At 34.0% G+C, this 17,936-nt stretch overlaps 2 protein-coding genes across 2 annotated transcripts in view; one reads left to right on the top strand and one right to left on the bottom strand.

Annotated features, from left to right (window-relative positions):
- The window catches only part of LOC108741407 (synaptotagmin-10-like), a 150,540-nt gene that overhangs the window by 23,051 nt on the left and 109,553 nt on the right, over positions 1-17,936 (bottom strand). Inside the window, exons 6-8 of the mRNA XM_025977428.1 lie at positions 10,305-10,459; positions 2,247-2,415; positions 498-618 (exon numbers count right to left, since the gene is read on the bottom strand). Of these exons, the coding sequence (XP_025833213.1) occupies positions 498-618; positions 2,247-2,415; positions 10,305-10,459 (445 nt within the window). The remainder of the gene's footprint in view (positions 1-497; positions 619-2,246; positions 2,416-10,304; positions 10,460-17,936) is intronic.
- Positions 1-17,936, top strand: part of LOC108741405 (alpha-(1,3)-fucosyltransferase C-like) — an 87,923-nt gene that overhangs the window by 64,992 nt on the left and 4,995 nt on the right. The window lies entirely within an intron of this gene.

Below are 17,936 nucleotides of genomic sequence, written 5' to 3'. Positions count from 1 at the left end.
GTCTCTGAACGAGAGACTCGAGTCGCTCATAGAGAGATCCTCATTTCGTATCCAGTCTCTGAATGAGAGACTCGAATCTCTCAATAAGTGGTGTCTCGATTGACATGGTTAAAATTTTCTAAGTTTAACGTATTTCAGAGATTCCAGTCTTTCTACTAGAGACTCGAGTCTCTCAATTTTTCAGTTTTATTCATTCAGTCTCTGTGAGAGACTCGAATCTCTGAATTAATAATTTTATCGTTCGAGTCTCTCATAAAGAGACTGTGAGAGATCCATAAAAACGCCTACGCAATAACTGAGAGACTGTGAAAGACTGTGACAGACGCTCTCAGAGACGCTGAAGGAGCCTGAGAGACTGAAAACTTTTGTCTAGGGTTTACATACAGCATTTTCGGAGCAGAAATAAAGTGTTGAAAATAAAAAGGAAAAAGTCAGCAAAACGATGTTTGTTGGCGACATCGACGTTTTCCCAAATTACAAGTCGGAGAGGTACCTACCTGACTTCCCGGTAATGTCCATTGCCTTCAGATTTCGTCCCTTGATGACGGTCAAGGTGAGACGACCCGCTGTTGGTAGATAGCACAGAGACAACATCAATTCACCCAAATCCACTTTGTCCTGGAAACAAATTTGACACGTACAACGAGATTGTCAATACCTTAACTCTAAAATATATAAAAGAAAAACTATTGGCTAAACATCGTCAAATAGCAAGTGCCCCTAACAACAATTTTCGAGCGGAAAACATGGATTATTAAGTGGAAGTATTAGTAATTACGATTAGGAGATACGTATCGTTGTTGTAATTCGTAAAAGTAGGCTGCAAATTTAACCCATCTTATTATTGTTACTGCTTCTCCACAAGTTTTTGAACCATTTTCTTCATCTACATTTTGTTATAGAATTCTATAAAAGAATAAGTAGGTTTTCGAAGAAAGTTTTAATTGTATGTAATTTATTTTAAATTAGTTTTTCAAGACCATTTGGTTCGCTGTTTATTGGAATATATGTCTAAGAAAATTGATGAACAAAAACACTAAACGAAAACTTATCCTTTGACACTTTAATTAATCGAAAACACTTCTTAATGTAAATTGTAAATGAGTTTAAAAAGGAACCTCTATAAAAACCGTTCAGTCGTGACAACTTCAGTTGGTACTAATTGATTTTGAGAACTTTGAAAAAAATATGTTTCTGTCTCGTTTAGTGTTTGTTCTTTGTTAATTATTTGACGTTGTCGTAATATTCTTGAAGAGAAAACAAAAGGCCTTGGACCTGGTACTTATTTACATTAATTTTCAAAAATCGTCTTTAATGCTTGTTCGTTTGTTAAACAGAGATAACAACTCACCTTTCGTAAATACTAAAAACAAGAGAGATTGTAATTTATCGTGAGAAATTTTGTTCTCGATTAAGTACAAGGTCATTCACCGGCACTTTTATCTTTTTTCTATTTATCATATGGATAATACATTAAAATATCTCTGAAATTTATCGATACCGTTATTTCGATTAACGATTAAGGTATTAGAAAATATCACAAATGGCGCGGTAAACGCCATCTGTAGTACAATGCGACATTTTAGGATTACGTATGCTCCAACAAGGTCCATTTCAATATATGGATATCTACTTGCTTTAACGACTCCCGGCGTAGCTAACCACTACGTGATAGGCACCTTCCCATAATCGAATAAAATAATTCAAAGTGGTCTGTATTCTGTCGATACGGCCAGACGCGGATCGCGATTTCGATCTTTTTTGGATCTCATCAGCGTGTCGCAGACAGCTCCGACAGAACACAGACCAATTTTTACCTGCTGTCTTAACAGGGCGTTTTAGAAAATATCACAAATGGCGCGGTAAACGCCATCTGTAGTACGATGCTACATTTTAGGATTGCGTATGCATGGATAAATGTGATAAAAAGTGATTTGTAACTTATTATAAACCATAAAAATGAGCCTTTTTTAAGTCTTTAAGGTCAAAAGTAACAGAAGCTTCATTTCAAATTCAGTTATTAACTGCAATGACGCCATGATGATTGAAATTGGTTAATCTAATACGATATAATACAGGAAATAGAGATAGCACCTTTAAAAAATTCCGAGGGAACTGGATTTTCGTATGAACCGTCCTTTTGTGGTTCTTAATATGATCCCAAAAGTCCACACAATAAACTTTTTTTTTTAAATAAAAGTAGAAATAATAATTTCTTATAACTTCATTCAAATAAAATTATTTACCTGAGGTGGACATAAGATATGCATGGTGTACTCGATCTCTTGCTGTAGATCGGTTGTGTCCAAAAGACCTTTCAAAACAACGTGACCAATCAAGTCGTGCCTTGAAAATCGATCAAAATCGTATACGGAAAATTGGAGATAACGTTGCTTCAGTTCTTCAAACGGAACACTGTAAATAAAAGAAAAACTAGCAGGTTGTTATATTGACATGTAATCTTTCTTAATCAGTATTAGGGATGAACCGAATACTGAGTTTGCTGGGTACTGAATAACCAGCACCTTTTTTTGGGATCCGGTAGGGTACCGGATCCAAATTGCGTACCCGATGTATGTCTAATAAGTATTTCTTTAGAAAATAATGTCCTACATAATTTTTATTCAATGAACGCCTTGTTTAATTAAATAAGTCTTCCGGGCTGAAAAGCATCCACTTCAAAATTATTTTATGCGGAAGTTCGTATATCTATATGGGCCGATGGTCCGATGGTATCTCTGTTCCGGTAAAGTCTGGGTTTGAACTAATTAAAAATAAAATCAATTTCGTATGTACAACAGGAAAAGTTATTTAATTTATCCAAACACAGGCTCTCCTTCGGGATGTTGACTTAGTACTTCAATTTCATTAAATTAACTTTCAACATTCCAGGCATGATTGGTTCTGAGCAAAAATTAAATTCTTAAGCCAGAATCAAAACGATTAAGGGATAAAGAATTTAACTTGAATATACAGAGACGTTCCCTAAATGGAACAGAGCCAGAGAAAAATTAAATTTTCGCACAAAAAATGTGCGAGGGAACAGGACACATAATTCGTACCCACCATAATTGCTGCATCAGCATCACTTATTCGGAGGGGTTTCCTTGTACTTTGAAAGACAATAAAAATGATGCGATGGACCTAACTGATGGGTAATTTCAATGTCAAATAATTCATTACTTTTCATCATATACCATATCAACACTGCTCTCTTTGATGTATAATTGTGCAATTGATAATTAGTTCAAATTAAAAAAAGTGTGACGCTGAAGAAAAGACCCGAAAATTGAAGTTCAAAGTTAACCCGTACAGGTAAACTCTCGTCTAATATGATTTGAAAAATTTGGGAAAGTGGACCGAAGCAATGAATCCAAAAAAAGAAAAACAATTTTGGGTGTTCCATTCCCACCAGCCACTAATACTGGTTGGCGGCAGTCCCTCCGGACTACACCGGAATGTAGGGTAGAAGGCCCTCTTCAGCCTCCTTTCAGGAATCGTGGGAATAGGTGGGTGGTGGTTTAGGTGACAACGGATGAAATGAAGACAGAAGAGGATGAACGATTATCTGTGCAATGTTGCTGCTCCAGCATTTGCCTAAGCGATCTAAGAAAATCACAGAAAACCCCGGACCAAGGCAGACGGACCCGAAATAGAATCCGTTGGATGTTAAACAATGCTCTAAACCTTTAACCATGCAGCTCGGTGCAGTGAATCCACCAACATGACGGTTTATAGTCAAGAAATCCAATGTCAGAACTTGTTTGCAGGGTTTCCCTAGTTTGACGTATTACCGAGTGTCGTTATTAACGGAGGCTTGCATGGTACGAATTTAGTTGCATGACAAGTGAACAATTTCGAAAACATATTTTGTACTAACTACGTGGCCCATATTGGATATTCGACTATTTCAAAGATTTGTAGCAATAAAAATAGTTTAACTAATAAATCCATCGGAAGTAATAATTTTTCGTTTAGTCTTGCGTATTTGGTCTTGATCTTGCATATTCGGCTTTGGTTTTAGTCTTAGTCTTGTACGTTCAGTATTGGTCTTAGTCGTCTTAATATAAAGATGGTCTTGGTCTAAGTCTTGACCTTGCATCTTCGCAAAACCAAGACCAAGACCAAGATTGCAAGAACAAAACTAATTTTGTTCATCTTTAATTCGTATAGTATTATTTTGAATGTATACATATTTATATAATTTAATTCGTCCCCTCTTTTACTTTACCGTATATAGTACCGTTATATGCAGGTGTTGCAGAAATATTACTATGTGTATTAAGGTGTTTTAGCACACAATAGGTTACTTACAGATGAAAGTAAACAGTTGCTTGTTAGAAAACAAAATAAATAGATTTTAGTACATTTTGGATACAATTTCACAAGAAGTTTTAGCATATTATATTGTGTGTAGACTACATAAGCTAACATTCATTTAAATAAATATAGAAAGAAGAGTAGGTACCTACTCAGTTTAGGAATAATGCGGCTTGCTTTAAATTACCGTTTATTTATTCCTGAAAGCCTAAATTCTCCTAGGTAGAGAGCAATTTAGGTTAAATGAAGAGGAAATAATTTCAGGATCTTTAAGAAGCGTAGTTCCGTTTCGAAATTGCAAAACTGGAGAAACGTTGGCGTAACTTTATCAACCTTTGGATGGTGTGCGTTGTAAAATCTAATATTGTTTGATGCGAAAACTACTTCACCATTATTTTATCCATGATAGGTACAAACATTCCATCATTTTCCGATATTGTAAATTACGGATTAATAATTCGTAAATAAGCAAACTGAAGTATTAAATAAAAATTTGCAAAACTGAGAAATTTTAAATTAGTTTTATTGAAATGAAAATATTGTAACTATAAAGTATATTACTTACTCGGATAGTACATATACGTGATGTCTCGAGAAATATTATCAGGCAAAAAGCACCTCAGGATCTGACAAAATCTTTTTATGACCATTTGTGTGTTAATCTAAGAAAACTACAAACAGTATCGATATATACAAGAATGTATCGATATTGTTTTGAGAACTAGCTTCATATGAGGGTAACATCAAAATCAAAATGAACAAGTCAAGAAACCTTCCTTGTCGACATTTTTAATCAAATTTCATTTTTAAGAGAAAAACTGAAAAGCTGCAGATATAAGAGACCTATAAAATGTTAGTTTAGAATTTTTTCCGCCAAAAATATAAATATTCTCTTATCCACCTTTCCATGACTTTAATAGCAAATTCCAACACTGTTCAAAGATGTAGATGATTTGAGTAAAAAATCTCCCTTAAACCAATTAATTACTAAAGCACCGACACATATATATTTGTATAATCTTTTAAATTATAAAAAAAAAATTCTACAAAAAAAAANTACAAAAAAAAAAACAAACAGAAAAATGTTAGCAGTAGTGAAGCGCATCGTTAATGTTTTACTATCAATAGTTCTCTCGATATCTAATTTACTCTATTTTGAAATTATCATTTAGAAAATACATCAAAACTCAAATAGAAATTAAATTACTTTACAAACGGACAATACTCGTCCGTATTAAGCGTAACAACATTAGGATAAACATATTTTACTGTTAATGTTGTTGAAACGAACTATTAGTGAAATTAAACTTAAGTACTTAAAGAAAATGTAAACAATATAATATTGTTTCGCCAAATATTGGCTTCATTAGGTGATAATTATTTGATCGATTAGAATGATTTAAATCATCACCTGATGAAGCTAATGTTTGGCGAAACAACATTGTAGTTACAAAATTCCTGAAACTAAGTGTTTCTTAATTTATTTTAATGATTAAACTTACTTCAGTTTGTGTATTTCATACTTACAGAACATACAAAGGTTCCTTTCGTATTTTTAAGTATTTTAGTGCGTTGTAATATCTTTATATTTGATACATAAACAAAGTCACTCCAGCTGGCTGTACGCTTAGATCTTTTAAACTACAGAACGGATTTTAATGCAGTTTTCAGCAATAAATTAGTGTGTTTCATGAGAAAGGTTTATATATATATAATACATGCATTTATGAACATATTACATTGCAAACGCTGACTAAACCTTACGAGGTAAATCAAATTAATGTACTACGGAATTGAATATCTAAAAACGATCTATAAAATAGTTCGGGATAGTATATGTTTATCTCCTAAGGATAACCCACAGTAACTATTTGTATCCTTTTAAGTAAATCAAAACATATTTGTACTGTCTCATGAAAAAACAGCTGTAAATATTGCATATAAAGATATCCTGTAGTAGACTAATCATAATCATGATATTATTAATCTTTCCACACTTCCCCGTGCGAAACCGGGGCGGTTTGCTAATTACATATAAATTAGAACAGTATAAATCAAATTTGCGCTAAAACAAGAAGGGGATTATCTATCTATATACATGTATCTATGAACGTATGTATGTATGTACATAGCGGGAGCGTTCCAGCCAACTAAATAACATTTTACAATAGATTGTATACCTACACATATAATGCATTCACGCCAACAGCACTTTATTAGATTCTTGTTGAAATTCGAAATATCCGACAGGGCTGTCGTGAATACGCCCTATAATGAATTCCTATGAAAGAAAATAAAACGTTCTGTAATCAGATGTTTAGGATGATGTACGTAGTTCTGAAAATCCCGATTGATTTGTAACAACACAAACGATAGAATGAAGATTCGGGCTATAGGGCCGTGGTCTAAGTGAACTGTTCCGTTCAGACGTTTCGTCAGCTACTGCGGCTGACATCTTCAGTGGTAGTGCTGCGTTGACAACGCGAACGTAGATTATATCTCGAAGTCTTGACAGCGACTGTACAGTCTATAGCCCGAATCTTCATTCTACTATGGATTCCGGCCGTGTAAGCCTTTGTTCTAATATAAACGGTGCTTATGTTCCCGTTCAACTTCACGAGCAACCTTTGTTTATTAACTAATCCCAATTTATTGTTACATGGCATCCATAAATTCATATTTAGGTCACTGTTACACAGTTGGTACATATAAATTATATATTTAAAACTGCAAGCCAACACCTACTTAGCTAGTGTGTTAGTAGGTCATTTAGCGACAGCGGAATTAATCAATAATAAGAGGGTAGTCAAGTCAAGAAGCCGAGAGTCGAATTGAATATCACGAAAATGCAGGGTGATGAGGCGGCTTACTGTCTTCACTCACCCTGTGATAGTTCCCTGCCACTTCTACGTTACCCAATTATCTAAGATGATTTATTATTATACTATTAAATTAACTGTAGTTAAAGGGTTGGCTAATCATTGTGTAAAACGATTTCGATATTAGATTAAATTAGTACATCTCATTTCTAAATATATAAATTCGCTTTTTTATAAAATTATTCTATTCAATTCAATCTATTCAAAAAGTAATAAAAATTGCTTTCTAAAGGTTCTTAACATTTCTTTTTTTTTATGCAAGAAGATTCTATAGTAGATCGTAACAATGTTTATCAGAGCCTTATAAACAATTGATTATCTTACAATAATAAAATCATGCAAATATAATCAATAGCTACATCAATAGAAGATAACTATGCGTTCACTAATTATATGTAGGAATAAAAAATATATGATAGAAGTGGAATGTGCCAGGCGCTGCCACCAAATGTCTTATAAGTAGGAATTTCTTAGATGAGTCGCAAATAAAAATAAAAATTAAATTTTCTGTAATTATAATTTTAATGTGACCTACCGATTTACGACCAGTACACGGAATATGGGTTCTAGGTAAAGAGACAGGAAAAGGTATTTTATTTTTCTTTAGTCAAAAGAGCTTTCAAGAATCGATAGTTTTGAATTACGTCAAATTATGTACATTCCTGTGCAAAAACGGGCACAGTACAGTCTTATAAAAAGTGTTTTAAATTATGTAGATGTACATACAGAGTCCAACTTCTAAGAAGTTGATTTTTGAATATTTATAAATTTTACTATTTAAGGTTTTGTTTTTTGCAATCTACTATCCAATATGCGGTTAATATCTCTCATTTATTCCCTTTTTTATTTCAAATTAGTGTTTTCTGTGTTAGTGTACATGACTTAGCATATACTATGCTTTCATTCCTTATCTTCTTACAATATTAGTTAAGTACCTGACACGTGACACGCAAAAGAAACATGTCGTCCCAAATTTCTTCTACCTGGTACACTAGCTTTTTAAGTAATTTAGAAAAATTTTATTATGTACTATGTACCATAGGCGGAATATGGGCCGCGCTCCAAACATACACTTTTAATAATATTTTTCTAATTTCTAAATTAACCGTTCGCGAGCATAGAAGTGAGTCCTTTTATTGAAGGCGACTCGACCCTGCGCTATTCTTTGCTTTATACAGGGTTTGTCCGGAAAGTAATGGGACTGATTTTCTTTCGCCGCGGCTGTACTTCGGAGCGTGCGCGCACCGACTGGATTCGGTAGAGGGCATTCATAGCTAACGAAAGAGCGGCTGGTGAGTTGTCTCCGAGCACCTGGAGAGTCAGAACAGGCTTTTCGCGCGACGTGTTTCTGTGAGTGGTGCAAGCCGAAAATGCAGCGTTCGTTAGATCAGAGGTAAGCGATTAAATGCTGTGTTTCTAACGTTTGATATGATCAAGCAGGCTTACCCAGATGTTGCTTTAGCAAACAGTGGTGTGTTTCGGTGGCACCAGGCCTTTTCAGAGGGCCGGGAAGAGGTCGCCGATGAAGACCGTGCTGGAAGACCTTCGACTTCGACAAGCATCGACAATGTGACTCGTGTGCGCGAAGTTTTGAACTCAGACCGTCGACTAAGTATTCGTTTAATTGTCCAGATATTTAATTTACCAAAATCTGTGGTTCATGACATTGTGACGGAGCATTTGAACATGAGCAAGGCGTGCGCGAAGATGGTCCAAAAAGTGCTCACTGACGACCAGAAATTGCGGTGAGTGGAAGTGTGCCAAGAAAATTAAAACATGTGTGAAAGAGACCCCCAATTTTTTAATAACGTAATCACAGATGACGAGTCATGGATCTTTGAGTATGATCCCGAGACAATGAGGCAATCTTCCGAGTTGCACACGCCGGCGTCTCCTCCCCAAAAAAAGGGAAGAATGAGCAAATCCAAAGTGAAAACGATGCTCATTGTCTTTTTTGACATGAAAGGCATCGTCCACCATGAATTTGTTCCTCCTGGACAAACCGTCAACGCCATGTTTTACGTGGAAGTGCTCAGGAGACTCAAACGAAGGGTCAATCGGGTCCGACAAGACATCGCAGCCGACTGGAATTTGCACCACGACAACGTCCCGGTTCACATCGCTTTTCTTGTGGACAGGTACCTGACCAAGACCGGCATCCCAACGCTTCCGCAGCCATCCTACAGCTTAGATATGGCCCCCCGGACTTCTTTTTGTTTGCTCGCCTGAAAAGACCGATGAAAGGCAAGCATTTTGAGACGACAGAGGGGATCCAAGCAGCATGCACCGCGGCTCTTAAGGCTATTCCGGAGAATGCCTTCCGTGACGGCTTCAATGCTTGGAAATCGCGCTGCGTCGACGCAGAAGGAGCCTATTTTGAAAGTTTTTAAAGAATTGTAACGATTGGCTCAATAATTTTTTTTAAATCGACTCAGTCCTATTACTTTCCGGACAAACCCTGTATCTTTACTACTCCTTCAGCCCTGACTTATCTGGTTTAAATCAGTCACTTCTTCTAATTTTTCGTCTCTTGTCTTTATATTCGCTCTTTCCCTACTTTTTCTTCCCTTGCATACCATTATTTCTATTTTACTTTTATTTATTTTCATACAAAACTGTTTTGTCAATACCGCTTCCATTTTATTTAAAGTTATCTCTAACTGCCCCTTGCTAGATGCTAATACTGCTGTACCATCTGCAAATCTATGCATACTAACATTTTGCCCTTGTATATCTATCGCTATGGTTGGACTGTCTTTAATGATGTTGACGCGTCTTCGATTATAGATTAAAAAGTAGTGGTGACAGTGTGCATCCTTATCTGATTCTCTTCCTATTATTTACTTCTCTACGTTGCAGCTATAACTGCCTCTTGCTCTTTATAGAAACTAAGTAAAACTCTTTTATCTCTGTAACTCATCCGTACGTTTTTAAGTATATTTAATATGTTTCAAAAATGACGTCAGTTGTTTTATTTTTACATAAACGTACAAGAAAATCAATTTTCTCATATCCCTTCTGCAGTAAATATCTACTACATTCCCTGTGGCAATTCGAAAATATATTACGTGTGAAATTTTCACTTTGGAGAAATGAATTTCTCACCTGAATATAAATGTTTCATTGAAAACCGGATTGAGATTCTTTCGATGAACCTTGGTCTGGTATTTTCTTTTCCTGTCAGGAAGTAAGTAGACTTTGATGTAAGGATCACTGCTGCCGGAAACGTCTTTAATGGGCAAGTCGCGAGCTTCCAACACCTGGAACAAAAGAAAATCTTTATGTACAAGTGAAATCGACGGTAGCATTTAACTGTCCTTTATTCAACGCATTTGTAGGTTCAGTTGTCCTTTAATAGTATTTAAAAGGGAAACTGTAAATATTGCCATAATATCCTACAGAAGATCTTTTTTATCATAAAATTATTTTAGCCATCCACAAAAAGCTCCTAAAATTCTTAGCAGAACCGAATTGGCTCCCAAAAGTAGCAGGTAGATAAATTGACGACGAACTGACATCCTGGAAGGACGGAACTGTCTTCCTCCCTGTTAATGGGAGTTGCTAATGAGGATCAATTATGTTTATGTGTGTATGTATGTGATGGACTTGTTTTTGAATAGACAGAATTTTGTAAACACAAAAATGTTCGTACTTTCGGAAAAAAGTTCAGTCAAAGAATTTGTAAAATGTATTTCTTATTATTTTAAATTTAATTTAACCAATAAAAATACTATTGTGCCACAATAACAATTTAATCGGCGAGAATCAATTTGGATAAGCATAATTAATGCGATCTCGACTTATTGGACTGATCGGGTGCCAATTCGTCCCTCATGTTTGCTTAAAGTGATTATTGGGAGACAATTCGGTTCTGCCGAAAATCCTTGTTGAATTGTCATGGAAGAGAAATCCACCTGACTTCAACTTTGTTACGGAACCTTGAAATTTAAACCTGAAGGATAGATAACACCATGAGAAGAACATACATACATACAAGCACTTGTTATCTAATTTCGATCCCGTCGATTATTTTATAATTATATTCAATCCCAATTCGACGTAAAATCTTTCAAAATCGACAAATTTTTTTGTTCCTTGAAAATTATGACCCGTTTGTATTAGAAAATAGTCATATTTATTGCAAAATGTATATTTGAACTCGAGTTATACAACTGTACAGATTGGCCCAAAATGTTTAACTTCATTTAGTAAAAGTCATTTCTAATAATAATACGATAAGTTCAGCTTGTATATCGACTTATTCCAAAAGAATGAAACTTTTCTTCCACTTTGGAATCGCAAATTATAAATAAATTAGAGTTATTTTTACATACTATTACAGTGAAATGTCGTTCAAAGAACTACGCTGATTTGCTATTCAATAACAACGACAAAGTTGTTGTCGTGCTTCTTTTTATCACTAATTTAGTAATTTTCTCAGCAAGTAGCGTATTAATTCCTTTAAAGAAGTTGGTATTACCACTGAGTATTTATGCAAACGAATGCAGACAAAAATTTTTGGAAAATTACACTAAATTGGGATATTTTTGAATAGGCAATTCAAATGAATTACACAGTAATTCATTGAGACCAACATGATTCATTTCAATGTTACCTTTGCACAAAATTAAGCGGGATATACAAATACAGGGTGTCTCAAGATGACTACCCATGCGAATTATGAGGAATCCGTGGATAGAGAAGGTTAGAAATGAAGAGGTATCAGAAAGAGTAAGAGAACAGAGGACTCTATGAAAGCCAATAAGAAATAGACGAGATAGGTTAGTAGGACACCTTCTCAGGCGTGAAGGTCTAGTTGGAGACATATTAGAAGCAGAAACGGAAGTTAGGAGGGGTAGAGGTAGACCTACATCAGATTACTGTTCGCAAATAGTTAAGGATGTGGGTTGTTTTAGTTTTAGACCGAGCGGCATGGCCTAGAGGTCTAGACCACTGCTTAGCATTCAGGAGCACGCCGGTTCGATTCCGGGCCCGTCTGCCTTGGTCCAAGTTTTTCTGAGGTTTCCTTGGATCACTTAGGCAAATGCTGAGGCAATAATATTCCACAGATAAACTTTCACTCTCTTCTGTCTTCATTTCGTCCGTCTCATCTTTCTCACCCGAACCACCACCCACCCATTCCCACTATTCCTGAAAGCAGACTGAATAGGGTCTTCCGCCCTACCTTCCGGCATAGTCCGGAGGGACTGCCCGCCCACCAGCATTACTGGTTGGTGGGAATGAAACATCCAAAAGTTTTTTTTTTAGTTTTAGGGAAATGCGAAAATCAGCTTAAGATAGGAAAGGGTGGAGGTGTGTGTCCAACCAACCAAGTCTTAGGACCGACCTTATGGTGATGACTAAACTTTGTTATTTTTCAGATTTTAATTAAAAAAAAAAGTAGCACATAGCAGTAGGTAGCGAAAAGTTACGCAAGCTGGAGCAATAATATTGTCAAGAGAGATAGCTATAAGCTCAAACTTCGTGTTCATACTTACAAAATGGGTTAATTACATATAGGGTGTTGAATATTTAATAGCACATTTAGTTAACAATTGTAAGTCCATTTTTTTCGAATGGAACACCTTGTATGTATTTCTATAAATTTATGCAGAATTTTATTCTTTTTCGAATGGTATTATGACTCCCTGTACCTATCTCCTCTAATTTTCAAATTACTTACAGTTCTTTGCAAAAGCAACTAAAATGTTCAATTTTTTACGAAGGTGGTTCTTAGTGTCAATTATTAAATATTATTGGTATTAAGAATGGAAAATGAAGATTTGTATTCAAATGGAGAAGAACTATAAGAAATCAATCTCAATACTGTAGACTATAGATAACATTAGTAAAAACAGCAAATAAACAATAAATAAAATAATANTATTACATTGATTGTTACAAAATTCTTATCGTCACTATGCAGGGGCACTGTAATTTTTCTGAATTCTTGCTCTGCCAAAACATTAAAACTTTTTCTTAAAATCTGAAATAGGAGTCTGAACAGCATGATGTATAGGGTGTTCCATTTAAAATAACGAGGTTGATGTTAACTTCCAGTATAACCAGAAGTGCTACATAGATGCTGTTTATTTTAAAATATGGAAAGTATACCCAACACCGCCTTTGTGCAAATTTTTAAATTTTAAATCGAAGTAGTTTCCGAAATATTCCATGCGACACCCTGTATACTTATACAAAATGTACAAGCTTTGTTTTTGAGAATATGGAATATATCTTCAACTTTTATATTAGTAAAGATAAAATTTCTTCAGCAATGTATACATAAAATTTATTTCTTTAGTAAATATTTACTTTGTTGAAAAATACACTTATAACATAACGTATTTGACTGTAATAACTTTATAGTTAAGTAATATAGAAAACTGCCCTCGGGGCGAAAAGAAATATTTAAGAAATGTACCGAGTGCTTCGTAACTCGCTTTTGAAGATTAAATTAATGGTCAACTTAAACTGAATAAGGTTGTAAATTGCATGTCTTCTAATTGTGAAAACTTGTCTAATTCCTAAAACAGACACCTATACCTACGGCATCCCTCATAGTTGTCATTCGTGCATTTGAACAGACCAAAAATGTAGTGCCTCCAAGTTAATATTTTACCAATTTCCTTTTACGGAACAAATTTGGCTTGATCGGTAATGTATCGCAATGGCGTGCTGAGGTAAACTAACAAATTTGAAATTTCAATTCACGTCAGGTAGTTAAATTCCTGACTGATTTTTAATCATAAAATTACGCTAAAGTATGAGGTAACTGCATTTTTTGTTTTATGAAACAGCAAATGTCTTTGTTTTCGAATATTTTCACATTTTTTTGATAAATAGTGCAGATGATAGAGTAAATTCTTTTTTAAATGTTACCCTAACTTTTCGGAAAAATTGCTGGAAATTATGATTAATAGAATAAATAATAATAATAAATAAACACATTAAAAAAAACAGTTAGTCTGCAATATAGATATAACTAGCTTTATTAACTATAAAAGTTACATTCAATTTTGGGAATCCGGCGGTAGGTAAGTACTGTGTCTGTTTGTTGTGAGAAAATAAATTTTAATTGAAAGAGTTCTTTCTGGTATTCTCACTTTACACGCCAAATTAATTGCGAGCAAATTATTTTATGTAAATGATAACGATTGTTGTTTTAAATATTTAATAGTCAACACTTAACTTACACGTAGAATTAAAATAAACTAAATAAATAAAATTAGATGTAAAAGTATAAAAGTAGGCTCTATGATTGAATTTGAAATATTTTGTCTTGTTTGATACTGTTATCGATACTGTTTCGATACTGCTTTGATACTCTCTAAAATGTGTATTATTAATTACTTAAATAGTTTCGCCAGTGGGCGTTAACAATAACATTGAGGGTGCAAGGCGACCCTGTCAGTCAGGTCAATACCCCATTTCAGGTACAGACAAAATACGTGAATTTAAATTTGGAAATTACAGTAATATAGCGAACGTGACTTTACAAAAGGAAGAAATGTTACAATAAGATAATAGAATACAAATTAAAATTTATGGTTCAAAAATACTGAGATTACTGTTTGCATTTGATAAATAATATATACCTGAAAATTGTAGCTAAATAATAAAATGAATAATAGAATTGAATTTGTATACAAATAGAAAATAATACTTAAAATTTCCGACAATAATAAAATTAGTATGCAAAATAAAATAAACCTATAGTATTGTAAAGATGCAACAGTGTCAAATAGTACACCAACATGACAATTTTTGTTAGAAAGCACTGTGGTGCTACCAATGTCAAAGAGAATATTACATTTTTAATTTTTTTGTAAATGGTTCAATCAGATTTAATTTTTGCCATAACGATCAAAGTTTAAACCAGACTAGTTGAAAAAAATTACTCATTCAATATGTTTTGCAAAGGCTCTCGATGAAGAGATATTACCTCAATGTCTCAAAGAGTATGTTTAAATACATATAAGAAAAAACGAGAGCGCTGAAGGATGGTGCAGATTTTATAACTTTATTCTGACTGACGCGTTGACATGTAGTAAACAATATAATATTGTTTCGCCAAATATTGGCTTCATTAGGTGATAATTATTTGATCGATTAGAATGATTTAAATCATCACCTGATGAAGCTAATGTTTGGCGAAACAACATTGTAGTTACAAAATTCCTGAAACTAAGTGTTTCTTAATTTATTTTAATGATTAAACTTACTTCAGTTTGTGTATTTCATACTTACAGAACATACAAAGGTTCCTTTCGTATTTTTAAGTATTTTAGTGCGTTGTAATATCTTTATATTTGATACATAAACAAAGTCACTCCAGCTGGCTGTACGCTTAGATCTTTTAAACTACAGAACGGATTTTAATGCAGTTTTCAGCAATAAATTAGTGTGTTTCATGAGAAAGGTTTATATATATATAATACATGCATTTATGAACATATTACATTGCAAACGCTGACTAAACCTTACGAGGTAAATCAAATTAATGTACTACGGAATTGAATATCTAAAAACGATCTATAAAATAGTTCGGGATAGTATATGTTTATCTCCTAAGGATAACCCACAGTAACTATTTGTATCCTTTTAAGTAAATCAAAACATATTTGTACTGTCTCATGAAAAAACAGCTGTAAATATTGCATATAAAGATATCCTGTAGTAGACTAATCATAATCATGATATTATTAATCTTTCCACACTTCCCCGTGCGAAACCGGGGCGGTTTGCTAATTACATATAAATTAGAACAGTATAAATCAAATTTGCGCTAAAACAAGAAGGGGATTATCTATCTATATACATGTATCTATGAACGTATGTATGTATGTACATAGCGGGAGCGTTCCAGCCAACTAAATAACATTTTACAATAGATTGTATACCTACACATATAATGCATTCACGCCAACAGCACTTTATTAGATTCTTGTTGAAATTCGAAATATCCGACAGGGCTGTCGTGAATACGCCCTATAATGAATTCCTATGAAAGAAAATAAAACGTTCTGTAATCAGATGTTTAGGATGATGTACGTAGTTCTGAAAATCCCGATTGATTTGTAACAACACAAACGATAGAATGAAGATTCGGGCTATAGGGCCGTGGTCTAAGTGAACTGTTCCGTTCAGACGTTTCGTCAGCTACTGCGGCTGACATCTTCAGTGGTAGTGCTGCGTTGACAACGCGAACGTAGATTATATCTCGAAGTCTTGACAGCGACTGTACAGTCTATAGCCCGAATCTTCATTCTACTATGGATTCCGGCCGTGTAAGCCTTTGTTCTAATATAAACGGTGCTTATGTTCCCGTTCAACTTCACGAGCAACCTTTGTTTATTAACTAATCCCAATTTATTGTTACATGGCATCCATAAATTCATATTTAGGTCACTGTTACACAGTTGGTACATATAAATTATATATTTAAAACTGCAAGCCAACACCTACTTAGCTAGTGTGTTAGTAGGTCATTTAGCGACAGCGGAATTAATCAATAATAAGAGGGTAGTCAAGTCAAGAAGCCGAGAGTCGAATTGAATATCACGAAAATGCAGGGTGATGAGGCGGCTTACTGTCTTCACTCACCCTGTGATAGTTCCCTGCCACTTCTACGTTACCCAATTATCTAAGATGATTTATTATTATACTATTAAATTAACTGTAGTTAAAGGGTTGGCTAATCATTGTGTAAAACGATTTCGATATTAGATTAAATTAGTACATCTCATTTCTAAATATATAAATTCGCTTTTTTATAAAATTATTCTATTCAATTCAATCTATTCAAAAAGTAATAAAAATTGCTTTCTAAAGGTTCTTAACATTTCTTTTTTTTTATGCAAGAAGATTCTATAGTAGATCGTAACAATGTTTATCAGAGCCTTATAAACAATTGATTATCTTACAATAATAAAATCATGCAAATATAATCAATAGCTACATCAATAGAAGATAACTATGCGTTCACTAATTATATGTAGGAATAAAAAATATATGATAGAAGTGGAATGTGCCAGGCGCTGCCACCAAATGTCTTATAAGTAGGAATTTCTTAGATGAGTCGCAAATAAAAATAAAAATTAAATTTTCTGTAATTATAATTTTAATGTGACCTACCGATTTACGACCAGTACACGGAATATGGGTTCTAGGTAAAGAGACAGGAAAAGGTATTTTATTTTTCTTTAGTCAAAAGAGCTTTCAAGAATCGATAGTTTTGAATTACGTCAAATTATGTACATTCCTGTGCAAAAACGGGCACAGTACAGTCTTATAAAAAGTGTTTTAAATTATGTAGATGTACATACAGAGTCCAACTTCTAAGAAGTTGATTTTTGAATATTTATAAATTTTACTATTTAAGGTTTTGTTTTTTGCAATCTACTATCCAATATGCGGTTAATATCTCTCATTTATTCCCTTTTTTATTTCAAATTAGTGTTTTCTGTGTTAGTGTACATGACTTAGCATATACTATGCTTTCATTCCTTATCTTCTTACAATATTAGTTAAGTACCTGACACGTGACACGCAAAAGAAACATGTCGTCCCAAATTTCTTCTACCTGGTACACTAGCTTTTTAAGTAATTTAGAAAAATTTTATTATGTACTATGTACCATAGGCGGAATATGGGCCGCGCTCCAAACATACACTTTTAATAATATTTTTCTAATTTCTAAATTAACCGTTCGCGAGCATAGAAGTGAGTCCTTTT

This window comes from Agrilus planipennis, unplaced genomic scaffold (genome assembly GCF_000699045.2).
Source record: "Agrilus planipennis isolate EAB-ADULT unplaced genomic scaffold, Apla_2.0 scaffold300, whole genome shotgun sequence".
NCBI classification, from domain to species: Eukaryota; Metazoa; Arthropoda; class Insecta; order Coleoptera; family Buprestidae; genus Agrilus; species Agrilus planipennis.
The sequence above is the reverse complement of the archived record's forward strand: the minus strand, read 5'-3'. Positions and strand labels throughout refer to the sequence as shown.